Source organism: Salminus brasiliensis, chromosome 7 (assembly GCF_030463535.1).
Source record: "Salminus brasiliensis chromosome 7, fSalBra1.hap2, whole genome shotgun sequence".
Lineage (NCBI taxonomy): Eukaryota > Metazoa > Chordata > Actinopteri > Characiformes > Bryconidae > Salminus > Salminus brasiliensis.
In genome coordinates, this window is record NC_132884.1 from 38,773,064 (window position 1) to 38,788,625 (window position 15,562).

Consider the following 15,562-nt stretch of genomic DNA (forward strand, 5'->3'; position numbering starts at 1 on the left):
ATGCCAATCACTGTTCCATCTTTGCAGCTTAGTTGTGTAAGTATGTGCTATGGCCCATTTAAAGAGCCCCTAGATAGGGAAACTAGGTGACAGTTCAAGATTATGTGCAAGTTATGACATACACTTCAAACTCCATCTTCTCCTGGCCCTCAAGTCCCGTATATAACCCCACTTCTCAGTTCAACACAGTGTCAAACGAAGGTCGCACCCACCTCCACCCTGTCTCCTCCCTTTTTTCCATCATTCACCATTGATTGCATTCAGCGACAACAGCGTTAGTGAGGTCTGGATGTTGGATGATGATCACCACTCCACCTCATCATTCCCAACTCCCCAACTCATCCCAAAAGTATTGGATAGAGCCCCAACCATCATTCCAGAGAACACAGTTCTTCCACTGCTCCACAGCTCAATGCTGGGGGGTGTTGGACCCCTCTATAGCCCACGCCTGGTGCCAATAGGTTCATGTTTACCTGTTCCAGAGAGTCCTATTCTATTGGCAGTACTCCATTTTCATTTCCAGTGCTTGGGACACACTACTTGACTTAGTGTCAACTCTTTCCTGCATCAACACCCCTGATTAAACCCTTTTGAAGCTGTGTTGAGGGGTGAGAATACCTCAGGGTGTGCAGTTGGGTCCTGGGAAAGGTGTGGAGGACCTCTGGTCTGGACAGTCAGAGTGAGAGTATTGCATAAAGTGCTAGTATTTTATAGCAGGGTCAGTATTTTGGGAACACTCTAGAGGTCAAATCATGAATTATATACAGTCATTTTTAATATGCCTTTGAAATATAAGGCTTTACTACATTCATTTAGGTTAAATGAACTCCGATAAATTAACTAAATGAATTAATTTAATTTAGATTAATTTAAACTCTCTTTATACTCATTTTAGAGTCACTGCTCTTCTTTCAGGACACATCTAACATTTCTTAAACTCCCTTCCTTCCTGTTAATTGACTGAAATATATATCTATATATATATATATAATTGTACAAACCTTTAAATAATAGTGCACTTAAATAAAAGAGATTTCCATTTAAACATACTCAGAACCTTTCCACCTAAGTTCTGTCCTCGTCAGCGGCTCTGGATTTGTAGCCTCTCATGACACTCCATGCTTTCCTTTTCTATCCGCCAACTGCTGTTTACCTTCCTTCATTCGCCTCTCCCCGTCAGGCGGAAAATTTCCCTCCTCTGTCCCCTGTGAAAAGGCCTGCCTGTCATCGTCTCTGATGAAAGATCTCCCCGTGGCGCGTTAAACGGACTTTTAGCGAGCTAATAATAGAATGGGTTACGCTTGTCAGCACCTCTGTGTCGCGGCGATGAATAAGAAAATAAAAGCTGCCGTTGCTGAAGAGCTTTTTTTTTATGTGAGCACGACGGTAATATTTCCTGCATGTGTGAGGGTCATGGTGTCTCTCACAACTGTGAGGAGATACAGCAATAGGGCTGTCAGCTCTGCAGCCTGTACTTAATATCTTTACTCGTCAGCGGTTTATATCTAATGGCAGAAGCTCATATGAAAAGCCTCTTTTGTGGAGGCAGTGAGTAGTAAACAACAACTAACAGCTTCACCTTCGAGTTGAAGACAGGCTGGAACTTACAGATCTGTTTATAAAAAGAAATGAAAAGAGGAGACAGATTGACTTTAAGCACCATATGAAGCCTTTATGACTGAATATATAACACAAGAGCTCTGTATAACTGCGGAGAGCTGGGAACAAGAAAACCGTTTCGTATAGTATAGTATAGTATAGTATATGGAAATATAGTGTAGTTTATAGTGTAGTATAATATAGACATAATATAGAGTAGACTGAAGTAGGATAGTAATGTATAATTGTGTCTAGTATAGATGTTATATAGTAGTGTGGTATAGTATAGTTTAGTAGAGTTTAGTTTAGTACAGTGTAATACAGTATAGTGTAGTATAGGATAGTATAGTACAGTGTAGGGAAATTTAGTCTAGTATAGGACTGTATAGTATAGATATATAGAGTATATAGAGTATAGGTATAGAGTAGACTAAAGTACAGTATAGGATAGTAAGGTTTAATTGTGTCTAATATAAATCAGTATGGGATGGTCTTATAGTATAATGTTATATAGTAGTGTGGTATGGCTTAGTATAGTATAGTACAGCATAGTACAGTGTAAAGAAATATAGTCTAGTATTGGACTGTATAGTATAGATAGTATAGACATAGAGTAGACTAAAGTACAGTATAGGATAGTAAGGTTTAATTGTGTCTAGTATAGATCAGTATGGGATGATAGTATAGTATAATGTTGTATAGTAGTGTGGTATGGCTTAGTATAGTATAGTACAGCATAGTACAGTGTAGAGAAATATAGTCTAGTATTGGACTGTATAGTATAGATAGTATAGACGTAGAGTAGACTAAAGTACAGTATAGGATAGTAAGGTTTAATTGTGTCTAGTATAGATCAGTATGGGATGATAGAATAGTATAATGTTGTAAAGTAGTGTGGTATGGCTTAGTATAGTATAGTACAGCATAGTACAGTGTAAAGAAATATAGTCTAGTATAGGACTGTATAGTATAGATAGTATAGACATAGAGTAGACTAAAGTACAGTATAGGATAGTAAGGTTTAATTGTGTCTAGTATAGATCAGTATGGGATGATGGTATAGTATAATGTTATATAGTTGTGTGGTATGGAGTAGTATAGTGTAATATAGTAGAGTGTAATATAACGTAGTATAGTATAAGGTAAGGTGCACGTATTTGTCACTGTACAGTGTGGACTGTACAGCGAAATGTGTCCTCCGCATTTAACCCATCTGGTAGTGAACACACACTCACACACACACATGTGTTAGGGGCAGTGAGTACACACACACACACCCAGAGCGGTGGGCAGCCAACTCCAGCGCCCGGGGAGCAGAGAGGGTAAAGGGCCTTGCTCAAGGACCCAACAGTGGCAGCTTGCCGAGCCCGGGAATCGAACCCACAACCCTGTTATCGATATCCCGGCGCTCTAACCGCTGAGCCACCACTGCCCCACATAGTATAGAGAAATATAGTCTAGTATAGGACTGTATAAGATAAATAATATAGTCATAATCTCATATAGTAGTAAACAGTACAGTATAGGATGGTAAGGTATAATTGTGTCTAGTATAGATCAGTATGTGATGATAGTATAGTATAATGTTATATAGTAGTATGGTATGGTATAGTATAGTAAGTATAGTGTAATATAGTATACTATAGTATAGGGAAATGTAGTCTAGTGTAGGATTGTATAGTATAGTAAGTATAGGCATAATATAATAGAGTAGAATAAAGGGCACAGAGTAAAATAAAAATAGAATAATAAAGTTTAATAGAGGATAGTACATTATAGTATTGGGAAATATGGTCTAGTATAGGACTGTATAGTATAGATTAGTGTAGTTTACTACAGGATAGGACAGCATAATATAATGGAGTAGAAAAAAGTACAGTATAGGACAGTAATTGTGTCTAGTGTAGTATAGTGTGGGTGGTATGGTATGGTATAGTGTATTATAATATGGTACATGTATGTAGTAAAATATGGTCTAGTATATGACGCTATAGTATAGTGTTGTACAGGGCAGGACAGTAAAATAGTCTAGTGTATGACTATATAGTGTACAGTGTTGTAGTATAGGACAGTATGGTATATAATAAAGTAGAATAAAGTACAGTATAGGATAGTAAGGTGTAATCGTGTCTGGTATAGTATAGTAGTATACAGTAATGTGGATGGTACGGTATAGTGTAGTAAAATATGTGTAGAATAGTATAGTGTAGTAAAATATGGTCTAGTATAGGACTGTATAGTATAGTGTTGAACAGGACAGTACAGTAAACATTAGTGTAGAATAAGTAGTTTAGGAGTGTAGTTTAGGAATAGCCTAGGTCTACTGTTTAGTGCTTCCCTCAACCCCTCTTCCTTCCAGGCCTGCGCTCTCACTGCTGTAATATGCTTTAATGGCTGTTTTATGATGATTTGTTACGCTTGTGAGTAGCTCTGTGTGGTCGGCTTTACCGGCCCCCAGGGCAGACGCTCTTAACAGAGTGTTTTATATAATGGGTAAGCTGCCAGTCAGGGTTGTTTGGTTGGTTTATGAAAGAAAGAGGTGAGGCACTGAGGCTACTGCGTTTTGAGGTGGGTTACTTGATTATACAGGCTAGTTAAAATAGTGCTAACACAGCGGGAACTGGTCCACGGCCTGTGTGATAACACGCCAGTTTATTTAACCTCTACTACTGTTCAGACGTTCAGAATTTAAACAGTATACTAACGGTAGAAATGAAGAGGCCTACAGTGTAGACTGGAATACTAAAAGACAGTTTTATTCAATATTTCAATTACGCAATTAAATGATATATTTAATATGCTGTAATGTTATTAATATTTTATGCATAATGGATATTAGTCCTTTTAGAAACAACTACAGCTCATTTTGGGCACATTTAACAGTTATTCACTATTATTTTTATTTATTATTCAAGATCCCTACCTTTTTAATAATTATTTGAAACTTTTAAAGGTGTACAAGACTGGCATTGTACATTTCAAACATGTATCTGAAACCACATTGATTTTGTAGCATTTCAGACTGTAGAACAGTAGAGTACATTAAATAACCTGTATATAACTGGAATCTGTGTACGAGACAGATGAAATAGAATATAATACTGGATTAATATATATATATATATATTATTAAATAATTATTAAATTATTAAATAATTTTAATATATATATACACACACACATTATTAAAATAACCTTTTTCATTTTGTTATCCAATTTATATATATATTTATCTAACTTATCTATAAACTGTAATAAAAAATGCTGATAAACACAAAAACATCATAAATGTAAGCTAGAATGTGTACATTAGCAGTCAAATACGCTTCCATCGTGGCCCCGGAATCGTGAGTTCAACTCTCGAGGTGCTTTGCCATCAGCAGATCGCCTGATGGTACAATTGGCTGTGGTCTCGCCAGGTGGGTTGCGAGATGTTTAGCGATGTTGTCCAGCACAGGCATCTGTTAGCTGTTGTGACGGAGCTCAGGGCCCAGGCTCTTTCCTCCGAGTGTGTCGGCTATCTGGCAGTCAGCAGTACTCGGAAAAAAAGGGGCAGTGGCTGGCTTACCCTCCTAGTGTCGGGAGCATTGCTAGTGCTAGGGAGAACTACGAACGGGTGGGTTTATTGAAAAGAATGAAAATATATTATTTAAAATAAATAGAAATCTACAGGGTGCAACGTATGCCTAATTACTGACCACCTCCGGCATAGCATTGTGTGTGTGTGTGTGTGTGTGCCGTCTTTTACATGTGTGCTTTTTCTCCTTTTATCAGGAGTATCTGGATGTTCTGGGGAGGCCGATGGTGCTAGCTGGCAACCGGGCCAAACAAGTGCAGTGGACCAACGTCTACCAGGACGCTCTGGTGAGTAGGATTAAGGATCTTTATCCATATCAGTGTTACTCCATCTATGTAACAGATGAGTGGTCCACCTATTACACTGTACTCCTGTATCGCAGATAAAACGACCGCTGAGACAGAGAAGCACATTTCACACCTAATCTTGACCTAATCGGGAATCACCCATGCTAGTGCTTAAATGCTTAGGGCCAACACTATGCTTATTAAGTGCTGCACAGACATTCCCTGGGTTTCATTCTGTAGCTGTGGAGTGATAACATGATGCAAAACGCATATCGGTGAGGTGGGCTGATTGGCACAGCAGCAGAATGGCCAGAACCTGCTTATCAGGGGATGCAGGGTGGTGAAGTAACTTCTGGGAACATGAAGTTCTACTAGGAGAACTGGGCCATAAGATTTGCATGCAGACGTCCCTGCATGAGGTTCTAAAGACGGGACAACCATATTTACCATTTGTGACAGGCACAGGTGGATTTTGGCTTCCACTTTTATCCCATCTGTGTGTGACACATATATGAAACACACACAGTGGACAGTGGAGCGGTGGGCACCCATTGCTGCAACACCCAGGGAGCAGAGAGGGTGAAAGGCCTTGCACAAGGCCACACAAAAGTGGCAGCTTGCTGAGCCCGGGTATCGAACCCACAACCCTGTCATCAGTAACCCAGAGTGCAGAGTACAGAGGCAGTTTAGCTGACCCAGCCACCGAACCCACCACCTCCTTCTGCTGGTCCACTGACCTGACATAGATGCAGGAGACCGTAGTCCATCTGTTTCTTCAGTGGACCACCACAGAGCAGGTATTATTTGGGTGGTGGGACATTGTCAGCACTGCAGTGACACTGACTGACATGATGGTGGCGTGCTAGTGTGTAGCGCTGCTCAGAGCGGATCAGACACAGCAGTGTTGCTTCTCTAGACTGTAGAGAGCAGGATAAACTCCTTTTAATAATTGGGCGGGTGTCCAAATACTTTTGGCATATAGTGTGTATCGCTGTATACCTCGTATATCCAGACTGGACCACCACAGAGCAGGTATTATTTGGGTGGTGGGTCATTGTCAGCGCTGCAGTGACACTGACTGACATGATGGTGGCGTGCTAGTGTGTGTTGCGCTGCTCAGAGCGGATCAGACACAGCAGTGTTGCTTCTCTGGACAGTAGAGACAGACAGTCATGCCTACAAAAGCAGGATAAACTCCTTGGTGTCCAAATACTTTTGTCATATAGTGTGTATCGCTGCATACCTCGTATATCCAGATTGGTAGCTTTATAAAAAGGAAAAAAAAAACTTGTATCTTTCAATGGAGCTTTTCTATTGGTCCATTCATCATGAACCTGTGACACGATGTACAGAACAGCTGCCAGATTCACATTATGTCAAAAAAGCAAAAAGCGGCATAAAGGGAGATACCAAGGTTTTGTGTGACATCCGCGATATGCAGAGGCATTTTGTGTAATATCACAATAACTACACATCAACACAACAACATTTTTTGTTGTTGTTCTTAACGCTTGGCAGCCAATCAGAGGATTTATTTTCCATCCAGCACATCCAGTCAAATCAGGGATTTAGCTTTAGAGACCCACTCACACTGCCGTGGGTTTGTTCTGAAAACATAACCGCTGAAACAGAGGTTCAACACCAACAAGCGCTCCAAGAGTTCCAGCACGACTTTACAAACTTTGGTGAAATAAAATATCTTAACGAAATTCAGCATTCTGCATTTAACCCATACACACACACACACACACACACACACACACACACACTCACACTAGTGAACACACACCCAGAGTGCTTGGAAACCACCTCCTCACCCAAGTAGCAGTTGGGGTTAGGTGCCTTCCTGATGAGGCAGGGAATCAGTCCTGGGAATCGAACCAGTGACCTTCCAGTACCAAGCCTGGCTCTCTAACCTTTAGACCATGGCTAAAGACCTCAGCTACGATAGCAGCCAGCAAACAGCTATGCTATGCTAGAGCTGGCCTTGTCCCAGCCTTAGCCTAAAACCTTTAGTTTGGCTTTATAAAAACATACATACATACACTATATTGACCAATAAAAGCATTGGGACACATCTCTTAACCATTGAATTCAGGTGTTTGGTTCAGTCTCATTGCCACAGGTGTGTAAAATCAAGCCCCTAGCCATGCAGTCTACCTTTCTTCCACACATTAGTGAAAGAAGGGGAGTTTCTACAGAGCTCACTGAACTCCAGCGTGGTTCTGTATGTAATAGGAGACACCGCTGCACCAACAACAACAAGTCAGCTGGTGAAATTTTATCATTTCCTCCCTCCTAGATCTTCCTCCATCAGCTGTCAGTGGTGTTATTATTATTGAACAGTGGAATAGTTTAGGAGGAACAGCTCACAGAGAGCAGCTCAGCCACCGAGTGTCTGTCAGACCACGTAAAGTCACAGAGCGGGGTCAGGGCCGAGTGCTGAGCTCAGAGCAGAGTGCAGAAAAGCCTCCAACTGACTCAATAACTGCAGCAGAGCTCCAGACCTGCTGCTGCTGGTAGAGCTTAGAGCAAAAAGGGACCAGCTAGTATTAGTATTAATATCTATGGGTTTAGAATGGGGTGTCATAAAAGATGTGTAGGTGTCCCAATACTTTTGTCCATTTTGTATATCACTTACAAAACAGGCATTTTTGCATTTCTTGAGTGAGATATTAAAATTTCGGATTTGATTTTGTTCCTATTATGGTGGCGCGCGCTGTCTTTGTGGCTGTGTGTTTTTTTATGTATTTGTCCTCTGCTAATAGACTTCTGTTTTCACCTCTTCTCTCTTGTGCTTTTTCTTTGCCACATACTTTCTCGCCTTAGTATGATTGGGTGTTTATCTTTCCAGTTGGCATTGTCTGCTTTGTGCATCAGATTCCATTCCTTTGTGATTTGTCTGTGTGTTTAGTCGCCGCTCTGTGAAAGGCAGATAAACTCTTTCCATTTGTGAAAGGTCAATTTCTTTTCAATTTGTTGCAGCATTTTCCTTTACTGCTGCTCTAAGGACATTGAAAATCACAATTATCCCTCTGTATTTTCTGGGTTCTTTCCTCCAGGGTTTGGGGCTGGTCATTACTGGGACGATGCCGGTCTTCAATCTTACCGTTGATGGGGACTCGAAGGTTATTTCCCAATGCTATCACACAGACACTCTGCATGCAAAAGAGACTAGTTACACTTTGACTGATTTCCATATTTTAAAAGCCATATGTATTCCCACGCTGATAAGACGTACACATTGTCTTGAGTGGTGCACCCAGAATTAAAGGCGGAGGGAGGCATGATTTATTTTGGCCGGCTTCATTACTATTCCAGCTTACTCTCTCCAACATTTCAATATCAAACATTTACACGGAACGATCAATTTATGGATGTGAAATACTAAGAATTGGTTTTTGATTATAACATGACATTGAAGACGAAAGGGCATTTGAGACATGGTGCTTTGGACTGTCAGTTTGCGGGCCTGTGTTATTCCGCATGGTCATTCTGCCCCCTTGTGGCCAGATGTCATATAATTGTCTCTCGCTCTCTGTGTTTGTCTCTCTGCTTATGTTTTGCAGAATCAGCTCATCCTGGGAGTCATGGGCGTAGACATTGCACTTAGTGAAATTAAGCAGCTCACACCACGGTATAAGGCAAGTGATACTTCACACACATGCGTACATCACTGTCTGAGCATCTCCAGTTCCCATACAAACACCTACTTCATCTACACTCTCACTGACCACTGACCTTATGTTTATTTGGGTTTATTCTAATGTTATATAGAGTTAATTACAGGTAGACACTCTCACTGACCACTGACTTTATGTTTATTTGGGTTTATTCTAATGTTATATAGAGTTAATTACAGGTAGACACTCTCACTGACCACTGACTTTATGTTTATTTGGGTTTATTCTAATGTTATATAGAGTTTTACAGGTAGACACTCTCACTGACCACTGACTTTATGTTTATTTGGGTTTATTCTAATGTTATATAGAGTTTTACAGGTAGACACTCTCACTGACCACTGACCTTATGTTTATTTGGATTTATTCTAATGTTATATAGAGTTAATTACAGGTAGACACTCTCACTGACCACTGACTTTATGTTTATTTGGGTTTATTCTAATGTTATATAGAGTTAATTACAGGTAGACACTCTCACTGACCACTGACTTTATGTTTATTTGGGCTTATTCTAATGTTATATAGAGTTTTACAGGTAGACACTCTCACTGACCACTGACTTTATGTTTATTTGGGTTTATTCTAATGTTATATAGAGTTTTACAGGTAGACACTCTCACTGACCACTGACCTTATGTTTATTTGGATTTATTCTAATGTTATATAGAGTTAATTACAGGTAGACACTCTCATTGACCACTGACTTTGTTTATTTGGGTTTATTCTAATGTTATATAGAGTTAATTACAGGTAGACACTCTCATTGACCACTGACTTTGTTTATTTGGGTTTATTCTAATGTTATATAGAGTTAATTCAGGTAGACACTCTCACTGACCACTGACTTTATGTTTATTTGGGTTTATTCTAATGTTATATAGAGTTTTACAGGTAGACACTCTCACTGACCACTGACCTTATGTTTATTTGGATTTATTCTAATGTTATATAGAGTTAATTACAGGTAGACACTCTCATTGACCACTGACTTTGTTTATTTGGGTTTATTCTAATGTTATATAGAGTTAATTACAGGTAGACACTCTCATTGACCACTGACTTTGTTTATTTGGGTTTATTCTAATGTTATATAGAGTTAATTACAGGTAGATACTCTCACTGACCACTGACTCTATGTTTATTTGGGTTTATTCTAATGTTATATAGAGTTTTACAGGTAGACACTCTCACTGACCACTGACTCCATGATTATTTTGGGTTATTCTAATGTTATATAGAGTTAATTACAGGTAGACACTCTCACTGACCACTGACTCCATGATTATTTTGGGTTATTCTAATGTTATATAGAGTTAATTACAGGTAGACGTTCTCACTGAGTGTTTGTATTTTACAATAATGCTTTGTTTGTTTGTTTGTTTTTTTCTTTCACACAGCTTGGAGCCAATGGTTACACATTTGCAATAGACCTTAATGGCTATGTGCTGCTACACCCAAACCTGCAACCTAAGGTGAGGAAAGAACAGCGACTCATATTTTCAACTTCTGCATCTCAGTTTGGTGAGCTGCAGCTGAAACTGATTAAATACTATGTAAGATGTTTAGTATGTGGCTCCTCCCCCTCGATTTATTTATTGTTTATTCCTATCTGCAGGTCAGAACTCCCTCTATTACATGACATTTGACAGGCTTTGACAGTGGAGCGCTGAGCCCTCAAAGGGATTTGAAGTTGTGATCTCCTCAGACTTGACGATGAGCAGCAGTTAGACCATAGGGACGGTCTAGAGCTGTGAAACTACACTACATACAAACACAATTTTAAGTCAATTTACCCTTCCTCACTTTCTCACACAGAAATGTACACGGTTTCACAGCTCTAGAGTGGGGCGACTGTCTAACACCCTGCTTGTCAAGAGACTCAGGAGCTCATAAGTTCAAATTCCATCAACATCACAGCCCTACATGGTCAGGACTCACGTTGTGAGTGATGGGGGAGTTCTAACCTGCAGATGGGAATAGTAAACAGATTGAGGGGGCGGGGCCACAGACATCTACAAAACATCCTACACAGCATTTAATCAGTATGAACTGCAGCTCGTTTACTAATGATTTTGAGGCTAGTATGTATTGTATTGTTTTCATTGCTTGTATTATTTATCTATATGTATTATTGGGTTTATATGCAGTTATTATTACAGTACCTCTAAAGACGCTTATCCCCAGAGGCCTACAGAAACAAACCACCATGATCCGTCCCTGGAAAACAGGAATAAGCAATAGAATAGCTTTATTTATAACTACAGGACTGTGAATGTCTCTGTATGTGGATGTCGGTGTTGTCTAAAGATCTTCGACCTTGGCCTCTGCATCTGACTTTGATTGGCTCTTTCATCTCTGCCCCCCTTTCAGTCATCTCTGTTGTCTGTTGTCTGATTGGCTCTTTCAGATCATTAACTTCAGAGAGCCAGTCACGCTCGACTTCCTAGATGCGGAGCTGGCGGATAACAACAAGGAGGAGGTAAACACGCGTGCACTCGCTTTACCAACATCCTCGCGATACGTTACAGCAGGAGAGAGAGGACTGGCTCTGGTGTGAGCGTGTGATGTGTGTTTCTGTCCGTCAGTCTTAGGCCGACTTCAGCTGTGGTAAACTGAATAACATGACTGGTGGAGTGAAGCAGCTCAGACATTCCTTCTTTCCCCAATCTCTCCCTCTCTCTCTCTCGCGCTTTCTCTCTCGTTCTCTGACAGATCCGTCGGATGATGATTGACGGTAAACCCGGACAGAGGAAGATCAAGACGTTAGTCAAGTCTGCAGACAAGGTATGACATGAAAATGCACTCCAAACAGTGGTGTTCTGCTGGAGGACACTACAAAAGCTACTTCCACACAGCAGGTGCAGCGGCCCAAATACGATTTTCTCACCATAACCGCCATCGTTTGTGAATTTCTGATGAAGGTTCCCCCTTTTCTTCTAATTCGCTGCTGCCAATTACAAGTAGCTCCCCCTAGCCTTAGCAATGCTCCCAACATTGAAAGGTTAAGGACTAAACACTAAACATTCCTCCGATATCTGCAAAGTCAGCCTTCACCTCTTTCAGGCCGCTTTTTCCTGCTGTGTGAACGCAGCCATATTTACATCATTATGTATATTATTTACTCTTGCACTTTGTTCTATATATACACAATACTACAGTTTTTGTACTGGGTGTTACAGCACTATACTGCCATTTTTGCACCATGCCCTTGCACAATACTACCACTGTTACCCTGTCTGTCTGTCTGTCTATCTATCTGTCTCTGTTTATCTATCTATCTATCTATCTATACGTCTACAACTATGTCTGTCTGTCTGTCTGTCTGTCTATCTATCTGTCTATCTATCTATCTATCTGTCTATCTATCTATCTATCTATCTGTCTGTCTGTCTATCTATCTATCTGTCTATACTCTGTTTATCTATCTATCTATCTATCTATCTATCTGTCTATCTATCTGTCTCTGTTTATCTATCTATCTATCTATACGTCTACAACTATGTCTATCTATCTGTCTGTCTGTCTCTCTGTCTCTCTGTCTGTCTATCTATCTATCTATCTATCTATCTATCTATCTATCTATCTATCTATCTGTCTGTCTGTCTGTCTATCTATCTGTCTATACTCTGTTTATCTATCTATCTATCTATCTATCTATCTGTCTATCTATCTGTCTCTGTTTATCTATCTATCTATCTATACGTCTACAACTATGTCTATCTATCTGTCTGTCTGTCTCTCTGTCTCTCTGTCTGTCTATCTATCTGTCTGTCTGTCTGTCTGTCTGTCTGTCTACCATCTATCAATCATGAGAACTGCAGAACAGCACTGTGTACTGTCAGCAGGGCTAACGCCATGTCCATTCTGTATTCTTCAGCGTTATATCGACCAGGCCGTAAGGACATACATATGGACACCAGTGGATGGCTCTAATTACAGGTGACAAGCACACCCTCATCCAGCCAATGTTTTGGCACCCCTCTGAGCATCATGTCACATGTTTTTGTTCAAAGTACCTTGTGTGAAAATCCACAGGAAACCCACAGCATGTGTCAAACCTAATCAAACACAAGGAATAAAAGCCAGTATTAATACTCATAACAGAAATATTAGGTATACACTATGTGGACAAAAGTATTGGGACACCTGCTTATTTATTGTTTCTTCCGAACACAAACATTTGGACATACAGTGTATAAGTTTTACGCTGCATAAGTCTCTGAGTACACCCCCCCCCACACACACACACACCTGTAATGCTGGTCTTCCTCTGTTCTACAGTCTCGGTTTGGTGCTGCCCACCTACAGTGAGAACCACATCAGGGCCAACCTCAGCGATCAGATTCTGCAAGTCCAGTGTAAGTACTGAGGGTCAGGGCAGCCTAGACTCTGTCCTCCTCTCTCCTGCAGGACCCCCCCCCCCACCCCCAATCCCCTAACCTAGTTACCCCTTCAGACCGGACTCCTACCAGCCCCAGCCGGGACATCTCTGCCATCGCCATGGTGACCAGCCCTAGCGTGGACCCGACAAAAGGAAGGCCGTCTATTCCCCTCACTTTCTTTCCATCGACATCAAGGGGGGGACAAAAAAAGAATGGACGTATTCTTCTGTCGCCCCCGTCCTCCTCCCATCCTCTCCCCTCTTTTCCTGTCCTCATGCTGTTCTGTACCGAGGGGATTTTTCTTTCCCCGTGTGGAAGAAAAGAAAAACCCCTTAAGAAAAAAAGAACAACAGAAAGGTGAAAGCTGTGGTTTTACTGTGTTTATTGAGTTGAAAATAATGGTGACCTTGTGCTATTATTTTTCTTTTTATTATTTTTGTGTCCAACGAAACTGCTCTCGCCTGTTCTCCTCTCTCATGATGACTCTGAAGCATCTCCTCGTCTCTGCTTTTTAAGCTCTTCTGTTGGGGACGTGTGAAAAGAGGCATGCTTTTCACTTCCCCCACTTTCCTTCTCCTCAGTTCTCCTCAGTTGTGTCTCTGATTTGCGTTCAGTGTGTGTGAGTTGGGAATGTTCACTGTGGCGTCTTTATCCTGAATCATTACCAGTAAAACAAAACTCGGACAATCGCCGCCCAGTGGGCAGACAGCCTGAGCTGGAGATGGAGGTTTTTGTGGGTCGCTCTCCCCTCGGTTTCTCACCCTTTCTTTCATGTTGTGTTTCTCTTTGCTTGGTTTGTTTGGGGGGTTTGTGTGTTTTTATTCTTTCTTTCATCTTTCTTTCTTTTGTTCAGCTTCCCTTTTACTGTCTTTTATGTCTTTCTTTTTTTCTTCCTTTTTTCTTTTTTCACCTTTTTCACCTGTCTATTTTTCTTTATTTCTTTATTTAATATTTAATTTGATAATCTTTTTTTCTTTGTTTCTCTTTTATCATCCTATCTTTTTTCTTTGTTTCTCTTTTATCATCCTATCTTTTTTTTCTTTCATGTCTTTTTTCTTTCTTTCTCTTTCTTTTTTTATCACCCTGTATTATCTTCTTTCTTTTGTACAGCTTCCTTTTTACTTTCTTTCATGTCTTTCTTTTTTCTTCCTTTTTCACCTTTCTTATTTCTTTTCCCCATCCTTATTTCTTTCATCTGTCTATTTTTCTTTATTTATTTATTTAATTATTTTTTTGTCATCTTTCTTTCTTTGTTTTTCTTTTTGATCATCCTGTCAATCTTTCTCTTTTACTTTCTTTCATGTATTTCTTTTTACTTTATTTTTTCATCTTTCTTTCATCCTTATTTATTTCATCCTTCTTTCACCTTTCTTTTATCTGTCTAACTTTATTTATTTATTTAATCATTTAAATATATATTATCAATATATATATTTATCTTTCTTTCTTTTTTTGTTCTTTTTCTTTTTTTCTTTTTGATAATCCTATCAATCTTTCTTTTTTCTTTCATTTTTCTTTCTTTTGTTCATCTTCCTTTTTCACTTTCTTAGTTTTTATTGCTGTTTTATCTTTATTTTCTTTCTTTATTTTGTTTTTTTATTTTCACCTTCTTTTCTTTTTGTTTTTTCTTTCATTGCTTTTCATTCTTTCTTATTTTTGCTTCCTCGTCTGTCTTTCCTTTGTTTATCTTTCATTTCTTTACACTTTACCCTCTTTCTCTCTTTTTCGTTCCTTCCCCATCGGTTCTGTCTTACTTTCATTAATTCCATCTCCGTCTGTTTCTCGAACTCTATCAGTCTCGGACCCACTGGCTCCTCTCCTGCTTCAGTTTGTGTGAATTTCTGTTTTGTTTTGATGAGTTAAGGTTTCAGTGCTTCATCACTCGTGTCTCAGAAACGCCTCAGCGTCCCTCCGGACCAGAAATCTGCGCTGAGCTCCGTTCCATCCGCTGTGTTCTCTGTGGTTTCTGTTCTGTGCTGGAGTTTGTGGTTTGCTCTCTGTGGCTTTACGTTGTTCCATGCTCATTTCTGT

General features: G+C 39.9%; 1 protein-coding gene across 4 annotated transcripts in view; it reads left to right on the plus strand.

The window, feature by feature from the left end:
* cacna2d2a (calcium channel, voltage-dependent, alpha 2/delta subunit 2a) overlaps positions 1–15,562 on the plus strand; it is a 295,606-nt gene that overhangs the window by 259,011 nt on the left and 21,033 nt on the right. For all 4 annotated transcript variants that reach the window (XM_072684877.1, XM_072684878.1, XM_072684879.1 and 1 more), the window contains 8 exons: positions 5,374–5,463; positions 8,526–8,591; positions 9,033–9,107; positions 10,547–10,621; positions 11,557–11,628; positions 11,862–11,933; positions 13,027–13,088; positions 13,431–13,507. In XM_072684877.1, the coding sequence (XP_072540978.1) occupies positions 5,374–5,463; positions 8,526–8,591; positions 9,033–9,107; positions 10,547–10,621; positions 11,557–11,628; positions 11,862–11,933; positions 13,027–13,088; positions 13,431–13,507 (589 nt within the window). The remainder of the gene's footprint in view (positions 1–5,373; positions 5,464–8,525; positions 8,592–9,032; positions 9,108–10,546; positions 10,622–11,556; positions 11,629–11,861; positions 11,934–13,026; positions 13,089–13,430; positions 13,508–15,562) is intronic.